Below are 25,793 nucleotides of genomic sequence, written 5' to 3' on the forward strand. Positions count from 1 at the left end.
AGAGTTGACAGAGACCTATCCTTAAACAGTTACTGTAGGTTTTGGGATCTGGGATTTGCAGTGTAATTTTGGCATGAGTAACAAGGTAAAGAAAAGCCAAATATGATGTCTTCTCAGATAGTTTGCATGTGAACCAAATAAATTAGAAACATTGTATTTTCATTTGTTCACCATTTAATTAGTTAGGTTTGTTAAGTTAAAGTAGAACACTGGTGGAATACAGGGATGTTTCTGGTGTCAATATCCTCATGCAAATCTAAAAACTCTGGACCTTCAGTGTAAAACTATTCTTTTTTGAACAATGTCTCGCACCAGGGTTTGTTATTTTTCATAAATAGTTATCAGTTTGTCATCATAAATAAAAATAAAAATAGTAATGTTTGTAAAATATTATATGCAATAGAACAGAAAGGGCACCAAAAGGTACACTTAACTGAACTGCAGGACCTATGTAAATAAGTGGTGTAAAAAACACATAAATTCTTTGATGTGTCAGTTTGTGGTGTTTTCAGTGATGATGCTGCATCTAAAATCCAATTAGTGTCCTAAACCTGAAGCTCTATTATTTGCAGTATGACACTAAAAGGGATAAGTGCTTCCAGAAAATTGCCTCATCAAGCTCCTGGCTGTGGATACTGGTTAAAAATAATGTATGTCACCAAGGTAGATTCAAAGGCTTTTAATGTTTCAATGGATTGAGGACTGTAGAGAGATAGAGAGGTGTAGCTGTGATGGCCGAGTGGTTAAGGCGTTGGATTCGAAATCCAATGGGGTTTCCCCGCGCAGGTTCAAATCCTGCTCACAGCGTTGACATCTCAGCTTTGGTTGACATGCTCAAGAATCTTATCAATAAACCTTAAACGACTGTAAATCTCTGAAGTAGGGCTCACCTCACTGGCATACCGTGGAGTAAATGGCTCCAGTCAATGACAAAGTCCCTCAGCGCACCTTTATCTTTGTGTGATTGCCTTTAGTATTCACTTATATTAGCTGATATAATGCTATAAAACACTTAATAAGCTTTGTGGTAAAAATATCTATTCATTCCGCTTATCACACAAATGTAGCGTCACATCGCACGCTATTATCCAATCACAGTTGGAGTTTGAAGCGTCTCTCGGCGATGATTGGCTGAATCGCCTGTCAGCCACTTTTCAGGGCGTTGCCACTCTCGACAGCTGTCACATTCAGAAGCAGCGTTTCTTACACAAACTGCAGAAACACGGGCTTATTCAAACAGCTAGACAAATGAATCTCGTACATTTCCGACCAGAGGTAGTCCTCTAAGTAGGGTAAGCACATAATTTCAGAGTCATTTAAAATAATATATCAGTAGCAGGCAGATGTTGAACGTAATTGCCTGCCGCGTTAAGGCTGTATTCCCTGATGTTTTTAGCATTCGCCTAGCTAACGTTGGCGCTAACGGTCACTTGGCAGTGACAAAGGTGCTGTGATGGAAAGCAGTTAGCTTTAACGTTAGTTTACTACAGAGTCGTTAGGTTGTATAGATAGCCTATCACTGAATGAAGCGGGTTGACTTGAATGTGCTAACTTAGCTAACGGTATGTTCAAGCTACAGGGGCGAATTCTTGGCACCATGAGAGACTGTTAATCAGCCAACTGCTCCTCCTTCACTCTATATATTAAAACCATTTGTCAGTCCTGGTTTCTCTTCAGTTCCCTCCAGCTGGAAGATAATACATTTGGAGCTTACTCGCTCACATCCTCTGCTCTCTATCATTAGACTGTAATGTTAGATTTATTTAACTCCTGCCAATGACTGTGTTTTTCTATCCTCCTTCAGAGTGCTCATAGTCCCCAGCTATCAACTGAATATTCTCACCCCATCCCATCATCATCATCATCATCATCATGGAGACCCTCAACAACTACGTGCTGATCCACGGGAAGAACATATCCCACAATACCCTGGCAGGCTCTGCTGTGGTGCCCCACATGTCCATCGACAAGCTTTTCCCGGCTCTCCTTGAGTGCTTTGGGATCATATTGTGTGGCTACATAGCTGGCAGGTAGGGTTGTGCAAAAACAATTATTGTTAAGGATCTCTACATCATTTTTAAATTGGTGGTTTTTGCTTCAGTTTGTCAGGAAATTGACAACATGCAATTGCTCCTAGAGTGGAAGATAAACAGAAACCACCAACCAAATGTTAAAGTTAAATATAGATTACCATTTGGTCTACTTCAGTTTTACATACATGCAGCCAGCATGTTCTGGTTCAGCAATGTGCGGGAGAGGGGTGGGAAGAACAATTCTTAGATGATTCTTAGATGATCGATTCTTAGATGCATCGCGATGCGGACGTAGAAGATTCTGTCTGGATTAACAAATGTCAAAAAAATAGATTATTTAAATGTTAATTGATAATGTAATGTTGATGGAACTCGCAGAAGTGCAGCGCTCAGACCATCTGTGGCACGCACATAACAGAGACCAGTGTTCCCCCTGACTGAGAGAGAGCGAGTGGTAGAACATGATGGTGAAAGTTAGCGATGAAAATTATTAGCAGTAAGTTTCAGCCTGGCAGTAAACGTACAGTGTAGGTCACATTGTGTCCGTTAATAAACACATCTCCCCTGTACAGCAGGGGAGAGTTTTCTGGCTGTTAGGTAACATTACCTATATTAGTAACGAAGTTATATTAATTAGCTCAGCTATATGTCCTTACTTACTTACTTAACGTTACTTGTCAAGAGTAGAGAACATCCGGTACAGACTCCTATATACATACTGTACATCCTGATAATTAACTTTATATTTCAGTTTTCAGGAGTCACAAAGTAAAGTTAATGAAGTAAATTAGTGATGCAAACTAGTCATTTTAAGCTAATTAGGAGATGTTTCTGTAGGATTTTAATGCACAAATTTAATGCTTAGTAATTATCCGGAGATCCTGTATAGAAAAAAATTATGCATCAAGATGCATCATTAATCGTTTTATAATCGCATCGCAGCCCTTTGAATCGTGATCAAATCGTGAGGTGCCCAGAGATTCACACCCCTAGTGCAGGAATTCCTGAGATACACTATGAAAGTATGAAAGTGACAAGTTAATAACCACCTGTGGCTTTTATGTGTGTTTATGCCTCATTCTTCGATTCCTACCTACAGGGCAGATATCATCACAGAGAGCCAGGCGAAGGGTTTGGGGAACTTTGTGTCTAAGTTTGCTCTTCCAGCTCTGCTCTTTAAAAACATGGTGCTGCTGGACTTTGGAGACGTCATCTGGTCGTTTCTCTGGAGTGTCCTGATCGCTAAGGTTGGTGTCTGTGCATCTTTTGTGTGTGTGGTCACACTTTTACAACATGTGTACTTTCTATTTTAAACACACAACCTGACATTGATGCTCCCATCCTGTGCGTAGGTGACAGTATTTGTGCTGGTATGTGTGCTGACTCTGATAGTGGCCAGTCCAGACAACAGATATAGCAAAGCTGGCCTTTACGCTATCTTTGCTACTCAGAGCAATGACTTCGCCTTAGGGTATCCTATAGGTGAGGCAGACACACACTTAACACTGATGTATACTCCCTATACCAATTGTCAGTAATGAAAAATACTGTAGTTAAGACACAAAGAGTATACACCTCCTCTCTCTGTCTCTATATTCCTAGTTGATGCTTTGTATCGGAGCACATATCCCGAGTACCTCCAGTACATCTATCTAGTTGCCCCGGTCTCCCTCATGCTCCTCAATCCCATCGGCTTCGCTCTTTGTGAGGTGCAAAAATGGAGGCAGGCAAGCCATTCACAGCACAGCACTTTTGCCATCGTGGGAGTTGTAGTCCTACAGGTAATGTATAAACACACCTTTACACCCTTATAGGTTGCAATATTTTTTGTTAGTTTGACAAACTTCAATTTAAACTTGAAGATCTTTAAAGTTATGTAAACTAACCCTCCTTCTGTCACCTCTCCAGGTGTTGAAGAACCCAGTAGTATTTGTGGTAATAATAGGAATCATCGCCCACTTTGCCTTGGGCCAACAGATCCCTGCTGTGCTATCAGAGTTCATTGATGGCCTGGCTAACTCTTTTGGAGGGGCTGCCTTGTTTTACCTCGGCCTCACTATGGTGAATTTGGTTTGTCTTGTTTTCAAGTTTGATTTAGTTAAGCCTTATTGTACATGCCTACGAAATGTAATTTGCTTTGATTGACTATAATGTAAATTTTTTTTGCTAAGTGCCAGTTATTTTAGTTGACTTCATTTCAACAGTTTTGAACCCTGCATAAACATGAAGGATATCGTCAGAGTAAAGTAATCTCTCTGTTTCTGTGGCAGGTCGGCCAGCTTAGAAAACTAACGAGAGACACTGGAGTTGCCTTGATTCTCCTCATCACAGCTAAACTGTAAGCAGGACTGTGTGTGTGTGTGTGTGTGATATAATATAATGTGGGCGTGGCCTTGTATATTTAAAAGTGTTTGAAATATTTCTTTTACTATATTAAGCTATAGTACATGAAGGGGTCAGAATATTTGAAACACTTCAATACGATGCAGTTCAGAACCATGCCCACTACCACATACAGCCTCAAAAATAACCATAGATTTTAAATAACTCCTCTGTGACACAATCATTAAAAACAAAGGAAATATTTACCACAAAGCTGCCACGGTATTTATACAAAACGTATTTCAATGGCGTTTGCTGGCTTAATTAAGTTTTTACGGGCCTTTCCCTTCCTCTCTCTCCAGCCTGGTGATGCCGCTGGTCTGTAAAGACATGGTGGATATTCTGGATGTAGGAGTGAACAGTACAAGTGCCAACCACACTAGTTTATCTAACTTTGCTTTCCTATATGGAGTGTTCCCAACCGCACCTAGTGTGGCCATCTATGCTGGACACTACAACATGGAGCTTGAGGTGGTAAGTAACGTTTAATGTAGTTATTCTGCATTAAACAGCAATTTATCAGAAATTAGTTTTATACAGTCCCAAAGCAACAGAACAATATTTGAAACATTAAAAAAATAGAAGACGTGTAGGGACAGTTCAAGCACTCTTTTGTGAAATGCATAAATCAGGACTATAGACTAAAACATCCCTTTAAGTCTTTAAAGCGGGGCCGGAAGTGTTTTGACTTAAAAACAAGGGTTCATTATATTATGTCCTATCTCCCAGTCAGGGCACATGGCAAGAATAAGCCATAAAAGGATCACACAAACACACAAACACACTTGCGCATATAAAAAACATGAAAAAGGAATACTTAACATTCATCCCCCACACCATAACACCACATTACATTCTTCGTTACATTCATCTGCTCCAGTTACATGTAGTAGTAAATTACTAAGATTTTATAAGACGATAAGCACCAACCACATGGTCATCAAAATTGTTTTTTTAAAGTGTTTTGTCTGTTGGAGCGAGCTGAGTAAAGTTAGAGAGTCTGAAAGTCTTGTGTTAAAGCAAGTAAATACACAAGCTAGCTTTGCTTGCTAATATTTATATTAAAATATAACTAATGTAGTTAGGTTTAAGTTAATATTTATTGTTAGACTTTAGATACTTATTGTTTTATCAGGAAAAAAGGTATATAAGTGATTTAGTATGGTCACAATAAAGTGCCCGATAACATTTTATATCCTCTGAAGGTGATTATTTATTTGTTAGGCAACACATTTCCAATCCTCTCAAGACTGTAAGTTTGCAGTATTGTCAGATCCAAGTTTGCGCACAGTATATTAAGAAAACATAAATACCTTAAAAATACATTTGACTTGGATCTAGATTACATTTTAACACTGTCAGTTAGTGGCGTGCCTTGTGTTATAAAATGTCTTTCTGTCCTTCCTTTAGGTAACATCAGGGATGGTAATCAGTACGTTTCTGTCTGCACCGATCATGTATGTGTCGGCCTGGCTATTAACAATCCCTCTAATGGACCCGACCCCCCTGGTTACAGAACTTGAAAACGTTAGCTTCAACATCAGCATTGTCAGCCTTGTAGCACTGGTAAGTGGATTAATGTTTTTCAAGTCCCCCAGTGTTTCAATCAGACAAGAAGGAATAATGAAACGGTGATCACAAAAAGCATGAGGATATGATTAAGAATCAAAGCTGCAAGAATTATTTTTGAGACTTCAGTGGGTTAAGTTACATGTAAGTAGTAGTTAGAGCTTTTAAGGACAGAAACTGATAATAAATAATTTAGTGATTTTCCAAATACAGTAATAAAAAATTGTGATCATGTGCCTGTTTCTTCTTTCAGGTGTGGACAATAGTGGTGATGTTGCTAAGCAAGAAATTTAACAGACTTCCTCACTTCTTTGCCTTAAATCTTTTCCTGGCTCAGGTCAGTCTCCAGTTTATTAAGTGAAAATGTTGTAGAGCATGTGCTTCACCAGTAATGTTTGTTATAGTGATATTTGGTTTATTTTGGTTTTCTGTCTCTGTACGTTTATTCAGGAAGTGTTACTGGAGCACATTGTCTCTCCTATCCTGCTTTAACCTACTGTACTTTACTCTTCTCTAGTTTTTGGTGTGTGTCAGTATGATCCTGTGGAATATCTTGGTGAAACAAGAGGATAATCTGATTGGCAAAATTCTCACCTTCACTCTCCTCTATGGGTCTCTATATAGCACCTACATTTGGACAGGTGAGTGTTTATATTTATGAGCGCTTGAACACTTAAATTTCCATCAGTTACACTACATTTGGTGGTGTACAATGGTGTTCAGTATCTACAAGTTTTTTGTTCTTTTTCTTTAGGTTTAATCCCTCTGTGTGTGGCTCTGACTAACAAAGATGATCTGTTAAGACTCCGACCAGGGGTATTCATGATTTTGGGTTGGGGGTAGGTCAGCACAATCAAATAACATTTTAAAAATAACCTTGTTACGATGCAACAGATCTGCTAAATTTCTAGGTTGATATCTAAAATTAATAAACACATAAAAACTGTATGAATAACAGTATACGTGTGTGTTTGTATGTAGGGTTCCCTTCCTGATGATCGGCGGTCTTCTGATATCAGGAGAGAGGACAGATACCATAGACTCGGCCTTCTTCTATGGCAGAGCTCAGGTTGCTCCTGTTGCTTTTCTACATTACATACTGTTTTTCACTCTGTACAGTTTATTTTGATTATTGTCTTGTTTTCTCTCTTTCCTCTGCTCTGCTCAAGTCTGTTTATTACCTATTTAAATCTGTCAAGGAGATCAGAATTAAGTTGTCCAGGAAGTTTTATTCATATTTTGTTCTCTCATTCTTCAGATAATCTGCACAGCGGTTGTGCTTGCTGTCAGCCTGGTGCTTGGTGCAATATCTCTGATGGGTCTCAGCCAGGGAAACCGGGAGCAGAGAGGCTATCAGGCCCTGAACAGAGCTGCTGTAACAAGCACCAATGATGAGCTGAGTACCTCTGGTGGCCTGGAGGATTCACAACAACATCAACAACAGCAGCCACAGATGGCAAATTCACCTGCCTTCAGCATCAACTCAGGTAGCTCTGCTCTGTGCTAATAGGTGCGTTCGAGATGACGGCGGCTGACTTTTGACAACTTCATAGTCTAACATGAGCTGCAGGTTACTGCAGGGGCGGGGTATAAAAATGGCGCCATAAAGTCGGACACATTCTACCTGCATCAGCTTACTGTGAGCGGGAATTGCAAAGAAAAATGCCGCGAGACCAGGCAAAAGTGTGGTTCCAACTTTGTGCAGCCGGAGAAAAGCAACTGCAGCTGCCAGACTCGACGCCTGCAGTCGCCTTTCTCCCGCGAGGTTTTAATGTCATGTGACATGGTGACGTTTTGCAGCGCTGGCTAAAGTCGGACACGATTTCTAACCAGCATACCTTATTTTAAGTCCAGCATGCATCACGTTAAATCAGAGCCACGCAGCGCCACATGAAGTCATTTAAAGTCGGTTATTCTGAGTTGGATTCTGTCTGTCTGTCTGTCTCTGTCTGTTGGTAAACTTATGTTTCTGAAACACATTAACATTTGCCTGAATAAAATAAAAATCTGGATGTAACATGTTAAAATTTTGACAGGGCTTTAATGGAAATATAAATACAGTTGAAATCGGTATATAGCTTTAACCCACCAATACTCAACAGCTGATCTACTGTAAATGTTTGTACTGTTCCTGTTGTGCTGTCAGACCTCCACAGTTTCTCTCCTGTCCAGACCTTACCTGACATGATAGCCAGCACGCAGAGGGAGCACACAAACGGCACAGGTAATAAACACAAATCTGATCATTTACTTTTTCATCTGTTGCATGCAAATTGTGTCTATTTATTTACATGACCCGTTAGTAAAGATATTTCATCAATTTAATTTAGTTAAGAAATTAATGAAACAGAAGAGATTTATGCATTTTCTTCTACAACATAAAAATGTCATTTTGTGTAGTTGAATTGAGCCAGAAACCAAAGCAACACACCAGCAATGTCTAATGTCAGTCTAATAAACTAGAGAATTGATTAATTTTAAACATTCATTACTTCTAAAAATATGAGTACTGGGAGGTTAAGATGTTTACTTGTAGTACGAAACAAACCCTAAATTAATGGAAAACTATCAACTGTTTCAAAGTGTGATGAAAGCTATGTAGTAATGTAAAACAGCTTGAAAATATCAGGACTTGAGGAACTTCTCCAATCACCCTGCAATTTAACAACAGTTATATTTCTATTCCTCTCCAGGCCACAGTGGGGCACTGTGTGACGGGCAGCTGCAGTGTTCTTCCTCCTCTGAGCAGCCACTGAATCTGCTGCCACCTGGGCTTCAAACCACAGATGAGAAACAGACAGTCAGACATGTTCTCCTCTGTCTGCTGCTCATTGTCAGCCTGCTAGCAGTGAGGATAAAATACTCATTAAGTGGCAGCAGCAAATATGCTGTTTATTATGTTTCTTAAAATCTACTTTTTAATTTAATTTTCAGCTTTATTTCACCTGGCTGATTTGTATAAATGTATATGGGAAGCTGAAGTGTAGACTGTAAAGATAAATTACTTGATGTCTCTGTAGAACCTGTCCAGCTGTCTGTGGTGGTTGTTGAACAAAGATCCAGGAAGACTTTATCTTGAACTACAGTTCTTCTGTGCCGTGGCAAATTATGGACAGGTACCACTGTGTGTCATGTGTGTATGCATTCTTGTATGTACGTGTGTAAACATGAGGTGAGTACAAAAGTAATGCTACTGTAAATACATAATTCTGTTTGTCCCAGGGTTTCCTGTCCTTTGGGATCTTTGGTCTGGACAGACACCTCATCATCCTGCCTTTCAAAAAGAGGTGAGCTGTGACTTCTACATGATCGGCAGATTATCTGACTTGTTCATCATGGTTTCTAGATTCGTTTTAGATCAATTATTCAAATCAGACACACAGAACCCGAATAATGTTTGTGTCTGTGGCAGGTTGCTCGGGCTGTGGCAGGGCAGGGGAGAAGATTTGAGTCCCTCAGGTGTACCAGAGGAGGTCAGACTTACCTGTACCCAGTTTGTCCGCTACCACAAAGACCAGTGTGTGCAAGATATAGTACACACACACAGGTACGAGTACTATTATGTGTGTTTTGTCTTTTCATTTGCATGTGTCAGACAGTACGTTTGGTCTAAGAAACAAATTGCTTTGATTTCAAATTCCCTCCAAATCTCCTGCTTGTTGTGTTAACTGTTTTCCGTTAATGGGAAGATACACTTGAGTTAAAGGTACATATGTGAACCAGTTTACATGTATTAACCACTTTGTATTGCCAATGTAGGCGGATTGTAAAAGATGTGACGTTTATGCACGCTCTTCAGTGCTCTTCCGTTCCCCTACAGCGCTGCAGTGTGCAACACTAGCTAACGTTAGCTTAGAAATGGAGTCCAATGACATCCACAAATGACCAACACTCCCCACAACACAAAGTCAAAGCAAACATTAATGCAAATATATTGTGCTATTGTGGTTTTAGCTGGCTAATGCTAGTTAACGTTGCTAATTGCTAGCAAGCTAATGTTCGTTAAATAAATCGGGCATGCAAACCCCTTACTTTTCGGCAAAATTCGCCGTTTTGAAACCAAAATGGGTCACCACCTACGTGATAGCCCACTGTTATTGACCCATAATGTTAGCTAAGCCAATTGTTCATTTATGGAGACCAGTGGCAGCAGCCTGGATGTAATGTAGTTTAACGTCAACATGACAAAACGTGTCAGCATCGGTGTCATTTACACTGGGGACGCTGGGGATATGTGCCCATCACTTTTTGAAAGCATTTGTTAAAATTGCTTTCAAAAATAGCAATGGTAAATACATGGTAAATAAATGAAAGTGATTTGAGAAAGGTTTAATTGCACTTACTTACCTACTTACTTTCTTATTTATTTAAGTAAGAATAAACTACTTATTATAAAATGCCCCAAAATGTGCAGAACCAGTCAGTAACTTTACCAATTTCTTCTTTCTTTCAAGAGCAAGCATTAGGCGACAGACGCAAGGAAAAACTTCCTTTTAAGAGGCAGAAACCTCGAGCAGAACCATGGCTCAGGGTGGGTGGCCATCTGCCTCGACCGGTTGGCGAGAGGAGAGAGAGAGAGAGGGCAAGAGAGGAACGGAGAGAAAGTGAGATGGAGGGATGGAAGGAGAGAGAGGGGAGGGAGGCAGCCCACATAATATACACACAGAGGTACAGACAGTACAGGTGATGTTGTTATAGACTAAATGAAAAATGGTACAGATATATACAGTAATGTTTATGATATTAATGATTATAATAACAACAATAATAATAATAGGACTAGTAAAAATAATTGTAGCAGAGGGTGTCGAGCAGGAACACGGGGGCAGCAGGTGACTCGCAACCACAGATCCAGACTCCACAGCTCCAGAGCCAGAAACACCTGCAGGAAGTGATAGGAGGAGAGAGGAGAGGGACGAGAAAGCACAAGACTACTGGAAAGGGGAGATGTTGTGTTAGTAACATGCAGTAATGGGATGAGGTTGCATACAGAGGGAGAGAAAGTAGAGGAGAGAGGAGCTCAGTGCCTCATAGGAAATCCTCCAGCAGTCTAGGCCTATAGCAGCATAACTAAGGGATGGTTCAGGACTAACCTGGGCCAGCCCTAACTATAAGCTTTATCAAAGAGGAAAGTCTTAAGCCAATCTTAAATGTGGAGATGGTGTCTGCCTCCTGAACCCAAACTGGAACCTGGTTCCACAGGAGAGGAGCTTGATAGCTGAACGCTCTGGCTCCTAGTCTACTTTTGGAGACTCTAGGAACCACAAGTAACCCTGCATTCTGGGAGCGCAGTGCTCCTGTGGGGTAGTAAGGTACTATGAGCTCTTTAAGATAAGATGGTGCCTGACCATTAAGAGCTTTGTAGGTAAGAAGAAGGATTTTAAATTCTATTCTGGATTTTACTGGAAGCCAATGCAGAGACGCTAAAACAGGAGAAATGTGATCTCTTTTCCTGGTTCCTGTCAGAACACGTGCTGCAGCATTCTGGGTCAGCTGAAGAGTCTTTATGGACTTTTTTCGAGCAGCCTGATAATAAGGAATTGCAGTAATCCAGCCTAGAAGTAACAAATGCATGGATTAGTTTTTCTTCATCATTTTTAGACAGGATGTTCCTAATTTTCGCAATATTACGTAGGTGAAAAAAGGCGGTCCTTGAAATTTGCTCAATGTGAGACTTAAACGACATGTCCTGATCAAAGATAACTCCAAGATTCCTCACAGTGGTGCTGGAGGCCAGGGCGATGCCATCCAGGGAAACTATATCTTTAGATAATGCGTCACGGACGTGCTTGGGCCCTAGAACAATAACTTCAGTTTTATCTGAGTTTAACATGAGAAAATTACAGGTCATCCAGGTTTTAACATCCTGAAGGCACATTTGAAGTTCAGCCAACTGATTAGTTTCATCTGGCTTGATTGATAGATGTAACTGAGTATCATCTGCATAACAATGAAAGTTTATGGAATATTTCCTGATAATATTGCCTAAAGGAAGCATATATAAAGTGAAGAGGATTGGTCCGAGGACAGATCCTTATGGAACTCCATGACTAACTTTGGCGTGCATGGAGGACTCATCGTTAACATGTACAAACTGAAATTGATGTGATAAATTGGACTTAAACCTTTAATGCCAATGAAATGTTCCAGTCTCTGTAATAGGATCTGATGGTCAACGGTATCAAATGCAGCTCTAAGATCTAGTAAAACCAGTACAGAGACAAGTCCTTTGTCTGATGCAATTAGGAGGTCATTAGTCATTTTCACCAGTGCTGTCTCTGTGCTATGATGAGCTCTAAATCCTGACTGAAAATCCTCAAATAAACTATTGCTATGTAGAAAGGATGATCACCATTGTGATGTCAGTGAGAGTTTTCTGGAAGTTACGCAGAATGTGTAAGCCTATGGAAATTATATAACCATAGAGATTTTATTCCAGCTTTGATTTTGTTTGTTTTTTTGCTGTGTCCCCGCAAAATTAAAGACCCTGTTACCAGTTACATTTCCGAATTGTTACTGTTGTTATTATTTTGTTTTCTCTGCATCCTCTTTGCATGTATATCTATCTGTTGAGCTGTTAGCATATTTTTTAAAACTAATTCAACCACATTTATAGTGTATGTTGGACATTTATGTTTAATCTTGGTTAGCAGTACACACTTAATTTTGTAGATATAAATAATTATATAGAAGAAGCATTAGCTGTGAGTTCTGACTGCTGCTATTGTCAAACAACTATGGGAAATTTCTTTTATTAAAGTTTAATAATTTGTGCAGGCTATAGTACTGGGACAAAAATGGAAAATGAACTAAATTAACTCCTGTGAGTGTGTTTCCTTTGTTTACTATTAGCAGTAAGCAATGTGAAATCTTACAACGATTGAGGTGTTCAAAAGGAAATATCGCCACTCCTACTACAAAACTCTACAAAAACTCTACTAACTAAAACACTTTATTTCTGGATGTTTATGAGTCTTGGGTGCTTTTCATTTCTTTTAACACATAAAATTATTTCCACTATTCCTTTCCCCATTCTCCCCTTTATTAATACTTGTACTTACCTTTCTTCCCCTGATATTTCCTTTATTCCTCCCTGCTTCCCTTTGCCTGCCCTTTTTCCCCTTTCGTTTTTTCTCTGTCACCCCCTCAGCTCAGGGGAGAGTGTGAGTGCTTCGACAGGTGAATCCTTCCTCTGATAATGACAGGTTTGGAGAAGGGGGACTGACGGAGGAGGCTTTGAGTCATTCCCCCTCCCATCAGCCCCAGTACCTACACCTGCATCAGGATCCTCAGGAGCAACTAAACCACAAGACGCAGAATCTGCACCAGAGTCAACAAACTCAGGATCCAGCTGAATCCTGTAGCCAATATTCACCTCCATCCCGCCCCCGGCTTCAGCCTGAGAATGAAGACCTAGTAGACCTTTCAAACTCTAATATCCCAGAGGAGCAGATTTTCCAGCTCCAGTCTAACCAAGCTCACAACCCAGCTAATCCTCACCACCAACACCAGCATGATCTTGATTCGAGCCCACCCCATCAACATCCCCAGTCCCGTTTTGAAAGTGTGTTTCGGGGCAGTGACTTGGTGGACTGGCTGGTTGAGCGGGGCCTGTGCGCTGGCCGAGCCGAAGCCCAACTCTATGGCATTAGACTTCAGCGGGGAGGAGTGTTGGATCACCTGACAGGTCAGCACAGTTTTAGGGATAGACCCACCCTGCTGTACCACTTCACACAGGGGGGAGAGAGGGGGAGAGGAGAGAGATGGTCCCAGAGCATGTGAGAGGAAGAGATGAGAAAGGAGGTGGAGGGAGCAAGGTAGGGGGGAGAAGGGGAAGGGGATAAAGACGAGACTGAAAAGGAGGAGGTATCCAGCGGCAACCACCAAACGGAAGTGCCTTACGGTTCAGTTTTCTAAACAACTACTAGATACTGATCTGGAAAGGCTAATCATATTGAAGTCAATAAAACTGGCTGCAGCTTCTCTAAAAAGTTTTATCTCCTCTATTGCTAATTTCACCTCTTGTAAAGTGTATCATTGGCAATTTTGACTGGTGTCTTAGGCTATTCATGATGGTTGCCGCTTGCATGTCCAAGGGGTTGTGGAGACAGTTAAACAATAAGAGGAGAAAGGGGGAAAAAAACAAGCGCTTCGTGCAGATACTTCACCTCTCCTGGCTCCTTGCCAAGTCTTCTTGACTTCTTTTGTTCCCCTCCACTGCTCTGAACTGAGCTGACATAGACCATATCTTGATTTTAGTCACCTTGACCATGTGAAAAGTAATTTTTCATCTTCTTTTGTTCTGGATTTTCTGTGAGCCGGTGAACTTCTTAACGAAGATTCACATTTATAAGTGAGGGACAAATACACTTTGTTTTAAGGACAAGTTGGCATTCATCAGCCAATGGCGTTCTTGCCTGCTCGTTCGGGTTTGTTTTCTTTCAAATCACAAGAAATCATCATGACTCTGCCTGTTATTTCAGTATTTGATATTTTGCACGTTGTGTCTTTTAACCATTCTGGTCTATGTTGACTACTTGCATGATTCAGAGCAGTACAGACTTCTGCTCAGCACTGAACCTTTTGCACTGACTGTATAATAACAATCTTCATATTTTTTTAATTATGCAACTCACTGGATACTTTTGTAGTGATGATGCTGCAGAAGATGTTTGTTATCCTTGCATTGTGTCATTGTGTTGCCATTGTCAATATGAAACATTTGTTTGGGACTGATTGTGGTCTCGTCACTAAATTGGATTTATTCAGCCAATGTCGAAAGTTAGGAGATGCCTTTTCAGCCAAATCTGGAGAACTGATCTTGAATAATTTTTTTTGCTAGTTTTTGTGTGACTGATCCCAAATAAACTCCTAATTTTGCTTCGTAAAACATCAAGAACACAAAAGTTTGTAGTAATGTGAAAAATTCACCTGGGCCCTTTCTCTAAAACACATCTGTCTTTTTTTATTTTATCTTCTTACATTTTCACTGAGTCCTAAACTAGCTTATATTGTACACAAAATTGACTTGGATAAAGTTTATGAGTATGTAACCACTACTGAACTGTTTAACGTTTGACTCCCACTGAGCGACTGGAAGCACTAACTAAACTACAAGTGTTTGCCTGTTAAGTTGCTGCTGATTTGTGATATTGTTACTATGAAGTTTACAGTGTGTTGGCAGGGCTGTAGTAGATGGATGGATGGTGATATATGCACATATTACAAGCGGAGACAAAAACCACAATTAATCTTACACAGATGCTGTGATTTGATCATTTTGTTAGCTTGTTATTAGTGAGAGGGTGGCGAGGTCGAGGTTGTTCTCGGAGCAAAATGTTCAAGCATTTGGTGACCTCCGTACTAACCTCCCACCAACTATGTGCATATATGTCTGTCCTTTTGTCTTCTGCAAACTGACACCAAACCGAAGTTCATGCGATTCACATCAGGTCCTTGTGTTTACTGAGTTGTTCAAATTTGAGTGCCTGCCTCTGCCAATGTGAAGGTTGTGTATGTGAACAAGTTTGTGTTTGTGTGTGTGTGTGTGTCATAAAGTACTGACGGAGAACAAGACAAACTTTAATAAAGGTGTGACTGTGTTGTTGGTTGACAAGATCAATGTAACCGTGTATGTTCTGTTTTAAAAATGTTGCTGTAAGTCAATCAGGGTCAATGACTGTGTGGCCATAAGAAAGGCACAAATAAACTACTACTTGCATCCAAAATCCCACATGTTTCACTTTGTCACTACACAACCAATTATTGATTCTGACTGCAACAATAGAAGCAACTGTAAAGACATTACAGACATTTTATTACATTTTTACACACAAAAAATGCATTGTGCACATGTGTTTTTAAAAGATCTTGTCTCCCCTGAGCAGATAGGAGTAGTTTTTTCTTTAACCTTTTTTGGTCAAAGAAGAGAAAAGAAACTAAACTAAAGGAACCTAAACAAAGCAACACTGTCAACAAAAAAACCCCCATTATTTTTCTTGCCACTGTATTTAGACTTTACTACACTATGCTGACAGAAAACCTGAATGTGTGTTATTCAGCTGTTGGAAAGTGAACAGCACATGCAAACAGGATATTTGGCACTTTGGGTCTTTTTGTCTTTTTGACTTTTTGATGGCTAGACTTTGATGGTATTATGTTTCTCTGCTCTGCAAAACATTGACTTTAAAAAAATAAATGGTTGAATTCCAGACTTTTACACCTGCAGCAGTTAATCAGTTAAACTGACAGCAACACACATAAAGTGCAAAACCACACTAAGTTAAAGGCTCATATTCACAAGAGCGCAAGATGTGATCTTCTTACGACTTCTTAAATACTCTTAAAAAGTAACTTCATACCAGACTAGAAAGCTATGCTTTTCTTTTGGAAGATGAAAGGACCAAGCCACAATGTACACTAATTTCCACTGGCTTATCACATACATACATATGAATTACCTGCTTCTGAACAACTGCAACATATGCCTCGTGATGTCCAGGTGCTTTTGAGCTAGGAAATTTGCCTTATCTGTTCACTAGGGCTGGACCCGAATATTCGATCATTGGGTACACAATCGATTTTTTCAATTTTGAAATTTGATTATTGAGGGGTTTTTTGCGCCTGACCTGTGCTGACAGCAATGCTCCAGTTCACATCAAAGGGCAAACAAAATGAAGTCCTGGGAGCACTTTAAACTGACTGATGACTGCACAGACTGATGGCTACTGTAAAATAGCCTACTCATTGGGCTTGGCAGCAACTAGGTGATAATGTGTGTAACTATAAATGTGATGTAGTGCAGGCCCTTACTGGGTAAAGGTCAAAGAGTAACTGGTTATTATCATTAGGAAAATATACAAAACTGTAAGACTAGAAGAGGACACACTTGTGTTTTAGCACAGTTCATTGAGCTGCTAACTCAAGCAAATGAGTTCAGAAAAGGACCAAATTACAATAGGCTGGTGTTCAAATACATTTTGTGTCCTCTTTGTTGAGCCCATCATGAGAAGATCACACCTGATCTGCTACTATAAAACTCATCTGTGAATGCAACCACAGCTACATTAACACACATGTATAAGTGATGTTAGGAAAAGACAGACATACTCAATCTTAAGACATTTAAATGTCCAAACGTGCTGAAACATTTTTTCTGCATGGAAACCATAATGGCTGGAAACTGAGTTACTCAGTAAACATATGTAAGGAGAAGACATTAACAATATTGACTAGCTGGTTAATTGTCAGATCTCCATAATCAAAAGCAGACAAATAATAAGCAGACAGATAAATTGGCAAAGGTTTGTGAGGATATCCAGTGTGTTTAAGTCAGAGCAGATATCTCCACAACAGGGTCAAGTGGGGCTTCCTATGCAGCTCTACACTACATATTTATTATACGCTGCAAATTACTTTTAAAGCTCTAGTGATAACTTGGCACAATGGCAACACCTTTGACAGAAGGTCAGCCAATTTATAACTGCAGTCATGGCGGACCGAGAAAGAAATGCAGAACAACATCATGATGCACAACAGATGCAGCATGGTAGGCAGCCTTTGGTTGGCTCTGGGATGGAAACAGGATGACCAGGTCAGTGAGTATTATATATTTCCACAATATCTCAATGATTAACTGAAACTGAAGATATAGTTTGGAGAAGTCATCATTCCTGTGTTAAGACATTAAACCTTCCAACTTCCTTAAGAAAGCGCTTCACAAAAAGAAATAAAAACATGAAAAATAGATCAAATGAGATAAAAAGGCCAAAGGACATATGCACAGACAAGAAAATTAATATAATCAAATAAATAGAAATAAAAACAGTATAAATAAAAAAAACATGAAATATTTCCAAAAGCTTTCACAAAGAGAAACATTTTAAGAAGTGATTTAAAAGAAACTAGGGACTTAGTGTTTCTGTGTTCAGTACAGAGCTCTATAGTGTACAAATCACCTTTTGGGCTCCATCCGCGGACCTTAGACCTTATCCATCTCAAACAATTCCCCTGCAACTTAAGCTCTGTGTAATAGCACTGAGAGATCATTGGGAAACTGCACTCTTAAAGTAACGTGACCTGAAGACATTTTCAAACTACATATCATACTATGAGTATGATTAGCCTTTGGTGTGACCTTACAGAAATCACGAGGCTGGAGAAGACAAAAGGTCACATACCCACCAGTGGAGAGAGTTTTTTCCATCTTAGTTCTGCTAACACAATGTCTTGTTTGGGATTCCCAAACCAGGCGATTCCTCTTTCATCCCAGAATCATTGTCTCTTCCGGTCCTGCTTGATTTCAGCCTGACTGGATCCATTACTGTCCATGCCGTCCACCTTGAGGTGAGCTTTGCTGTACTTTTTGATCAGCGCTCCAGGCACGAGAGCCATGAGGGCGATGGCCAGGAGCTGGGCCAGCGTCCCCCAGGAGAATATATCATCCAGAGAGGAGATCTCTGAGAGGATGGAGCCCGTACGAACACAGATGAAGTTGTAGGGGATCAAACCTGCAGGAGAAAGCAGCAGCTGAGTGATCAGTGTTTTTGTGGCTTTTTGTGTTGTGTGTATGTTTTTTTTTAGTGTGTGTGTAGTCTCACCTATTAGCACAGAAAAGAAGAAAATGGGCATAGGGATGTTGAGGACAGGACAGGTGATGTTAAGGAACCAGTTAGGAGTCATAGGGAAGAAACGAAGGAAAAGGAGGAAGAAGAACAAACTGCTACGATTTTCCTCCACCTGACAGAGGGAGGAAAACGACGAGGGAACAAGGAAGATAAAAGGACAAAGATGGTGAGAGAAAATGAGGGAAAACGCAGATGAAAGCAGCCACAGAGCGTTACCAGGTTCTTCCTGTTTCTCTAACTAAATTCAATATACAGGTACTAACAAGACTGCATAAAAGTAAAAGTACAATTCCTAAATTTATTTTTCCACTATCATAAGTCAGTGCGGCAAAATACACAACTAAAAAACTCTGAACGTCGCATTTACACTAAAATGAAGAGGAAACAGTTTCCACTGCTTTAAAACCTCAGGGGAGATTTTGGTTTTAACAGAGATATGTATATTTTTTGTTCTGGCTGTTTCTAAAGGCCATTCTAAATTCATAGTAGCAAGCCGCAGAGGTTAGGATGTAAGAAGTTAAAAGAGAAAAGAAGGTCAAATGGTTTACCTTCCTTAATATTAATAAAATAATTACATTCATTCTAACTTTTCAGTTCCTTTAGCTACACATTATTACTATTATTGCAGTAACTTTATCTCCCTATCTTCATAATGACCAAAAAGCAAACTCTCCTCAAAGTTAAATGTTTAGTAGCCACGCTAGCAGTTTGGCAATCTTGGCCCATCAGTCCACAACTTTTGTCCCAACTGAAATGGCTCAAGAACTATTGAATTGATTGCCATGAAATCTGGCACAGACGCTCATGTTCCCCACACGGTGAATTGTACAGTAACAGGTGATAACTTTTCATCTAGCGACATCTGGTCAAAATATTTATCAAGCATACATAAGCTAAGCATGTTAACATTGTCACTGTGAGCATGTTAGCTTGCTTATATTAGCATTGAGCTCAAAGCACCAGTTTGTATCAGTCCAGCCTCACACAGCTGCTAGCATGGCTGTAGACTCTTCATCTTGTTAATTACTGAATGGTGACGCCTACCTTCCTCTGCAGCCGGGACACCTTCTCAGGGAAGAACTGAACCACGTACTGCTTTCCAAACGCAGAGGAGAGCAGGAAGCAGAATGTGGAGCCTGACGTGGTGAGCAGGCAGGCCAACACCAGACCTTCCCAGGGCCCGAATATCGCACCAGCTAATATGTTCTGAAGGAGAGAGGGAAACATGAACAGATAGATCAATGGATTAAAGTCTCTGTGTTAACCAAACACTGTGCATTATTCCTGTATGTATTTATCAAAATGTGGCAAGAATCAAAATTTGGCACTTCATTTGAGAAACTTCTTGAAATGCACTGCCAGAATCAGTTGAAAATCAATTTCTTGCTTTTAATATATTATACAATAAAATTATGGCTGTCTCCGACTAAGGATTTAAATACTTCAATCAGCATCGTCAAATCCTGCCTATAGTTGACTGACAGTCGAATCATGTGTTTTTGTGCACAGCAAGTGTTCCTCTTCTGCCACTACACATATACACGCTACGCCTACACATGCGCACTGACAACCCAGGGTTAGGGTTACAATTTTGGATTTATTTATGCACTTTAATAACTTTTTTTTTTTTAGATGTTTATTTACAGCATTAAACATTGAAATGTACATTTTTATAGGCTGCATATTAACTTAAAATCAGACGTTGAGACATATCGCCAAAATGGCATGATTCTCGTTTCGCTGCAAAGCTTCGACTGTCATTTTGTAAATTGACAGTCGAATCAGGCTCCGCCCATCGAAGCGTCAAATTTTCGACTATTTGGGGTCAGCCCTAATTAAATACTGTATATTCTTCATAAATCAATAAGTATAATTGTAAGATGCCTATAGACTTTGATCTTATTATCTCTTCAGGTTTTGTTAAAATAATTGAATTGTGTGAGTGTGTGTAAGAACGTAGAGTATGTCGCACCAGAAAGGAGGAGCCAGGTATTGCGAAGGACTGTTTGTAGAGGTAGGCGCTGCAGAACAGCAGCAGAACGTAGCCGTGATGTTCTCTTTTATAAAACTTGAGCATCTCTGCAAGCTCCCGTAGCTCATCAAGATCCGATGGGAATTTCAACCTGGAGGAAAAGACACGAAGGTTTTTAAATGGATCCATTTAAAATGCCTCACACATCAGTCTGTGATGTCCGATGTCCATTAGCTGTTTTATGAAGCAAGTTATGATGTACTTTTGGTTCTGTCCTTTTTCCTACAACCTGCTTTATCTACTTCTCCTTCTTTTATTGATTTCATACATTTCGAAAAATGCCTTACACTGTAGGCCGACGAATACTGGATTTGACCTCCAATAACCTCAAACCTAGTTTGGCATTTATGTGCTGTAATTTCTTGTTACTTTTTGGCTTACAGATATACTGTATCTGCGAAAGCTAATATCAGATGATACATGCTCTACATTTTATCATACACCAGAAAATTAGCATATATTTAGAAACTAAATTAAATTAAATGTCCCAGTTAATAATCCACAGATCTCTGTGGACAGTTTTCATTGGGACTAATAAGTAGGTGGAAAGTAATTCCAAAAACCACAGTACCGTCTTTTTTGAATTGTTGGGTCTCTGTAAATAATATTTTAAAAAGTATGGTCAAGACCTGCTCTATGAAAAGTGCAATGAGATAACTGTTATGAATTGGAGCTATTTAAATAAATTGAAGTGTCTGGGATAATCGAGATTTACATTTACTTTCACTGTATTGGTGCTGTAGCTCAAAACTATGGGTAAGTTGTAAGAGAAAATATGTGTTTTTTTTAGTGAAACAAACATAACGTTTGTACAACATGATTTTATAAAACAACAGAGAAAGAAGAAGAAGAAAGATCATATTAGAAAGAAGGGAAAAGGCAGTCGTGTGTGTGTGTGTGTGTGTGTGTGTGCCAAAGCAAGTGGGAGGGTAACAGGATATATTTGATTGAGGGACAAAAATAGTCTCACTGCGTAGGAAGACACCCCTCACACACACACATACACACACACCGAAATCCCCCCCTTGAAACTCAAGATGCTGACTTTCTCCCCCACCTGCCCTGACATTCAGCATTCCTTGTTTCTACTGGTCAGTGGACAAACATTCTCTTCTGTCATTGGTCAGCAGGTTGATCATGTGAAAGAGCTTAGATACGTGAAACTGCATATACAGTATTTAAGGAGGGAAATGTGTCATCGTGGGCACTTTAAATTTCGCTTACGCATAACTCCATGAGAAACATTCTGTCTCCGGACATGCACAGACACACACAAGTTTTCATTTACGGGGGTAGACTCCTTATCGTGAGAGGGTTTTAACTCTGAAGTAACTTCATCTCAACTAAGAACTGATATGAAGTTTGGTCGTATCAGGTTTACTGTTGAGAGAATTTTAAAAGCAACTATAGCAATTATTTTCACTATGTATTAACCACTCAATAACTTTATGACTAATTGAACTGTTTTGATGACTACAAAATGTCATCAAATAGTGAAAATAGCCAATCACAATTTCACAGAGCCCAAGTTGACATCTTCAGTGTTTGCTTTGTCCAACCAGCAGTCCAAAAGTAATTCATAAAATTGTTTGATAATGAAATAAGGTACTAATATAATAAAATAACCTGCAATATACTCTTAATTTAATACCAGATGTTAAGTATGTTACACAAAGGGAGAAAACAAACGGGTTTATTTCAGGATTTAAAAGGTGTCAATTCACAGACAATATGAAGAAATATGGTGTGGGTCATAAAATTAAAATAATGCTCCCAGTTTATCAGTTAGTAGATCACTGAGCCGATATGATAATTATGCATGTTCATACTGAACTCCACATTCAGATCACTGAGGTCATCTAACCAAATGTTACAGTCCCTCCCACAGTTAAAAGGCAATCATGTCTTTTTTGATGCTGCCCCAAAGAGTTGTTTTTATTTACTTATTTTACGGACTCTCTAGCATTGGATTTAAGCACCATTCTGCGTAAACTTGTGTTCCGTGACGACACTTTAACTCAACAAATTTGTAATGTTTTTGGTTTCGTTTTTGTTTAAAAAAGTACAGTTTTTTTGGCCAAACTTATAAAGATGACTTGACTTGGCTAATGACGTACTGTCTTTAAGTTGTAACATGGCCGCACTCACGCCATGTTGAAATGACTTGATAAGTAACAGTATAATATGAGTAACACACACACACAGATACACACACACACACACACACAGACACACAGATGGGCCATGCTCTTGGCTTCAGAGTGTCTTGGTCGGCGTTATTCTATCATCCCTAGACAACCTCACACTTGACTGTCTGGCACACTGCAAGATACCACTTACAAGACACACACACACACACACACACACACACATTCTGAGTAGTAACGCAATCAGTCCAAAATGTACTGAGAAGAAAGAGAACGAAAGGAGAGGACTTGTGAATGTAAAAGACACATTATTTTTACTATTATTATTATTATTTGTGACATAGATCTGATCACCAATATAAGAAGGAAATAGCTGTGTTATTAATATAAGAGATCTATAAGTGATTGGTGTTAAAATGCTCAGATCCGCTGTCTGCTTTACCGGACTAAATGTAAGAACAGCTGAAAAGCTTTGGAGAGGTTCCTAATTCCTTCATTCTTAACTTGTATTCACCCTCACAGGGATCCTATCCCAGCATGTACTGGGAAAGAGGAAGGGAAACAATGCTGATGGGTCAGTTATCTGGTGGTTTCTAACATGGGGGTCGGGGACCCTCCAAGAGGTTGAATATCAGAGGGGTCACAACAGCTCTACCATTTTGGGGCATAAATGTCTGCTTCCTCTTGATTTTGGTATTTTCTTTTGCCTTCTTGGGTGCTTAAAATGCCTCAAATAAAATAATCTGAGGAGGGAAATAACCCTTTGGTTGAACTGCTCACAATTCAATTTAGTTCAATAGGCTTTATTTGATATTATGAGTGTGCAAAGACACTATTGCCAAAGCATCAAGATAATTAATAAGTAATTAATGTCCACAACCTGTGATGACAGGTCAAAACATTACAGAGACTGGAAAAAAGTTTCACAATTATGGCTGTGGGCATTTAGTTTCTAAGCCACCTGATGTTCACGTTACTGTAATGTTTGGAAAAACCCACTGAGTCACTGCCAGTGGTGGAAGAAGTACTCAGACCTTTCACTTAAAGTAGTAATATCACATGAAATACTCTTTTGCAAGTAAAAATCATGCATTCAAATTGTTTCTTAGGTAAAAGCACCAAAGTATTCACAAAATATGAATGTACCCATTATCCATATCATTAGCCTTTCTGAATGATATATCTAATCATTAGATAATAATTATAAATGCATTCATAAGCATCATCTTAATGTATTTTATATAGACATACTGCTGGGTAACAGTCTATGATCATACATACTTTAATAGATTATTATATTTGCATTAATAATCTGAATCTGCAAAGGAGAAGAAACTAACTTACTTGTGTAAATGTAAGCTACTTTCATACTGCATTACCCAAAAGCTTGGGCAGAATTAATAAATATTGTGGTGTTAAATTAGTTGGATGTTACCTGTATGTGTTGGAAGTAACAACAGCAAATACCTATTCAATTTATGTTGGGTTTTATTTTCAAGTAATCTGTAGCCTGTTTTTTCTTTCATGTAAGTCCTGCCAAAAGCAAAAAGACCCACATAATGTAAATTATTCCCAATAGTCCCCAACTGGATTACAGTAAGAATCATTTAATAATAAATAAAATGTGGTCTGTAATTTAAAAAGGCAACATTTAAGTTTGAAATTGTTTTTTTTACAGTTGCATTTTCTCTTTCCATGTTCCCTACCTGTACCCCTGGACTCCCTCGTCCTCCCCCTCCGAGTCCAGCTGGACTTGCTTCGGTCCCGGGGGAAGATGAGCCGACAGCAGGTAGAGGTAGACACTTGCCGCCGCCACGACGGCAGCCAGTCCCGCTAAGGAGCGCATGTTGCTCCCTGCTGAAACTCCCTGTTCACCGGATAACTCCGCTGGAAACTCAGGCTGAATTTAAGAAGAGGGGAAGACCGCCTGGTAAAGAAAGTCGACGTGTTGCGGTTCAGTTGGACGACACCGAGGAAGAGAGGTGTTGCTTACCGGACAACAGGCTACAAGTCACGGTTGACATTTTTGGCCGGGTTCGGCGCACGGATCACATGGCAGCCGGCGACCAACAACTTTCTTAAGGGAAAACACCACTGTTGACACCAAGTGTAACAGATAGCAGTTAAAACTCCTGGCGTTTCATTGCGGTTCCTGTTGGGGGGTTTTCCCGGTGACGTTACAGAGGTCTTCAACGATTTGCACCAAGAAAGGATGAACAGGCTTATCTAAAAACTGAACTGTCTGTGCGAGTAGTCTAGTTTGCTGCAGCCTGAACATGTATTTACACGAATGAGCCACTAGAGGGCTACATGGTAAAAGCCATGAGGGGTTCACAGGAGTCAGATTATGACATGATACAAACTGACAAGCAGTGTTAGTATTTATAGAAATACATCACTCCATTACTGGTTTACATTTACTGGTTGTGTATATATACTGTAAACAATGTGAGTTAAGTAATAAAACAGGCATTTCGGCATTTTGTAAAATTTAAAAGTTTTGTTTCTTGCCTGAAGTTTTTCTTTTAAAAAGGTCCCATGTTTTCTGTGGAGGGGCAATAAGGTGAAATGAATCTCCAAAAACAGTAACGTTACGTATCAAAGAGGCAGAGAAGACTGAACAACATGATTATATTTTACAATATAAATTATCCATCTATACAAACATAGAGGTGGTTTTCTTGAAGTGAAATGTTTTGTTATGTGATTTAGGTGAAATTAAAAACAAAGACATTTCATGTTTTATTGGTCACTTTATATGATAGACAAAGTTGCAATGTAATATTAAATGAAAAACCCTGCTATGGTATTTTTGGTGTCCTATAAGTCCATGCACACTCACAACATAACATATATTAGCTAATTATAGGGAGAAAATTTCATAAAACCTAAGAAAAGTAATATTCTTAAATTTAATAATTTTCCTATTATCCCCTAATGAAACTGGCTTCTGTCTTTGATTTATAACTTAATAACACCCTAAAATGGAAATATCAAATATATA

General features: G+C 39.4%; 2 protein-coding genes and 1 non-coding gene across 6 annotated transcripts; 2 read left to right on the top strand and 1 right to left on the bottom strand.

Annotated features, from left to right (window-relative positions):
* The first annotated feature begins 725 nt into the window (after nt 1-725).
* Nucleotides 726-807, top strand: trnas-cga. The gene has a single exon. It is a non-coding gene; the product is annotated as a tRNA-Ser (tRNA).
* Nucleotides 808-1,145: 338 nt separating this feature from the next.
* Nucleotides 1,146-15,602, top strand: gpr155b (G protein-coupled receptor 155b). 3 transcript variants are annotated; one of them, XM_038737411.1, is made up of 20 exons: nt 1,146-1,292; nt 1,805-2,030; nt 3,133-3,280; nt 3,386-3,515; nt 3,636-3,814; nt 3,942-4,094; nt 4,304-4,371; nt 4,718-4,889; nt 5,826-5,981; nt 6,238-6,321; nt 6,502-6,625; nt 6,739-6,823; nt 6,966-7,053; nt 7,243-7,471; nt 8,131-8,208; nt 8,678-8,832; nt 9,005-9,100; nt 9,207-9,271; nt 9,397-9,531; nt 13,190-15,602. In XM_038737411.1, the coding sequence occupies exons 2-20, from the start codon at nt 1,873-1,875 to the stop codon at nt 13,764-13,766; spliced, it is 2,880 nt and encodes a 959-aa protein (XP_038593339.1). In that variant the 5' UTR covers nt 1,146-1,292; nt 1,805-1,872; the 3' UTR covers nt 13,767-15,602. The 3 variants fall into 3 exon arrangements, with proteins under 3 accessions (XP_038593339.1, XP_038593340.1, XP_038593341.1); XM_038737412.1 differs by having other exon boundaries at nt 13,135-13,331; XM_038737413.1 differs by lacking the exon at nt 13,190-15,602 and adding an exon at nt 10,439-10,579.
* On the bottom strand, nt 15,554-25,534 carry LOC119917213 (transmembrane protein 41A-B-like). Of its 2 annotated transcripts, XM_038737415.1 has the most exons (6): nt 24,783-25,534; nt 24,496-24,689; nt 20,583-20,733; nt 19,655-19,816; nt 18,584-18,722; nt 15,554-18,493 (listed from the first exon to the last, which is right to left on the bottom strand). In XM_038737415.1, exons 2-6 carry the CDS (start codon nt 24,633-24,635, stop codon nt 18,258-18,260), a joined length of 828 nt encoding a protein of 275 aa, XP_038593343.1. In that variant the 5' UTR covers nt 24,636-24,689; nt 24,783-25,534; the 3' UTR covers nt 15,554-18,257. The 2 variants fall into 2 exon arrangements, with proteins under 2 accessions (XP_038593343.1, XP_038593342.1); XM_038737414.1 differs by having other exon boundaries at nt 24,496-25,533.
* Nucleotides 25,535-25,793: the final 259 nt, after the last annotated feature.

The sequence above is a fragment of the Micropterus salmoides genome, unplaced genomic scaffold (assembly GCF_014851395.1).
Source record: "Micropterus salmoides isolate LMB-PRFRI ecotype aquatic unplaced genomic scaffold, ASM1485139v1 Ms_hic_scaffold_22, whole genome shotgun sequence".
Classification (NCBI taxonomy): domain Eukaryota; kingdom Metazoa; phylum Chordata; class Actinopteri; order Centrarchiformes; family Centrarchidae; genus Micropterus; species Micropterus salmoides.

Bases quoted from the DNA above. Each gene is read 5' to 3' on its own strand.
- gpr155b (XM_038737411.1), top strand. From the start codon at position 1,873: ATGGAGACCCTCAACAACTACGTGCTGATCCACGGGAAGAACATATCC. The intron at 6,626-6,738 runs GTGAGTGTTTAT...CTTTTTCTTTAG, and splicing joins TAGCACCTACATTTGGACAG to GTTTAATCCCTCTGTGTGTG. The intron at 6,824-6,965 runs GTAGGTCAGCAC...GTTTGTATGTAG, and splicing joins TTCATGATTTTGGGTTGGGG to GGTTCCCTTCCTGATGATCG.
- LOC119917213 (XM_038737415.1), bottom strand. From the start codon at position 24,635: ATGCGCTCCTTAGCGGGACTGGCTGCCGTCGTGGCGGCGGCAAGTGTC. The intron at 20,734-24,495 runs GTAGGGAACATG...CTTTTCCTCCAG, and splicing joins GAGGGAGTCCAGGGGTACAG to GTTGAAATTCCCATCGGATC. The intron at 18,723-19,654 runs GTAGGCGTCACC...TCCCTCTGTCAG, and splicing joins TGTCCCGGCTGCAGAGGAAG to GTGGAGGAAAATCGTAGCAG.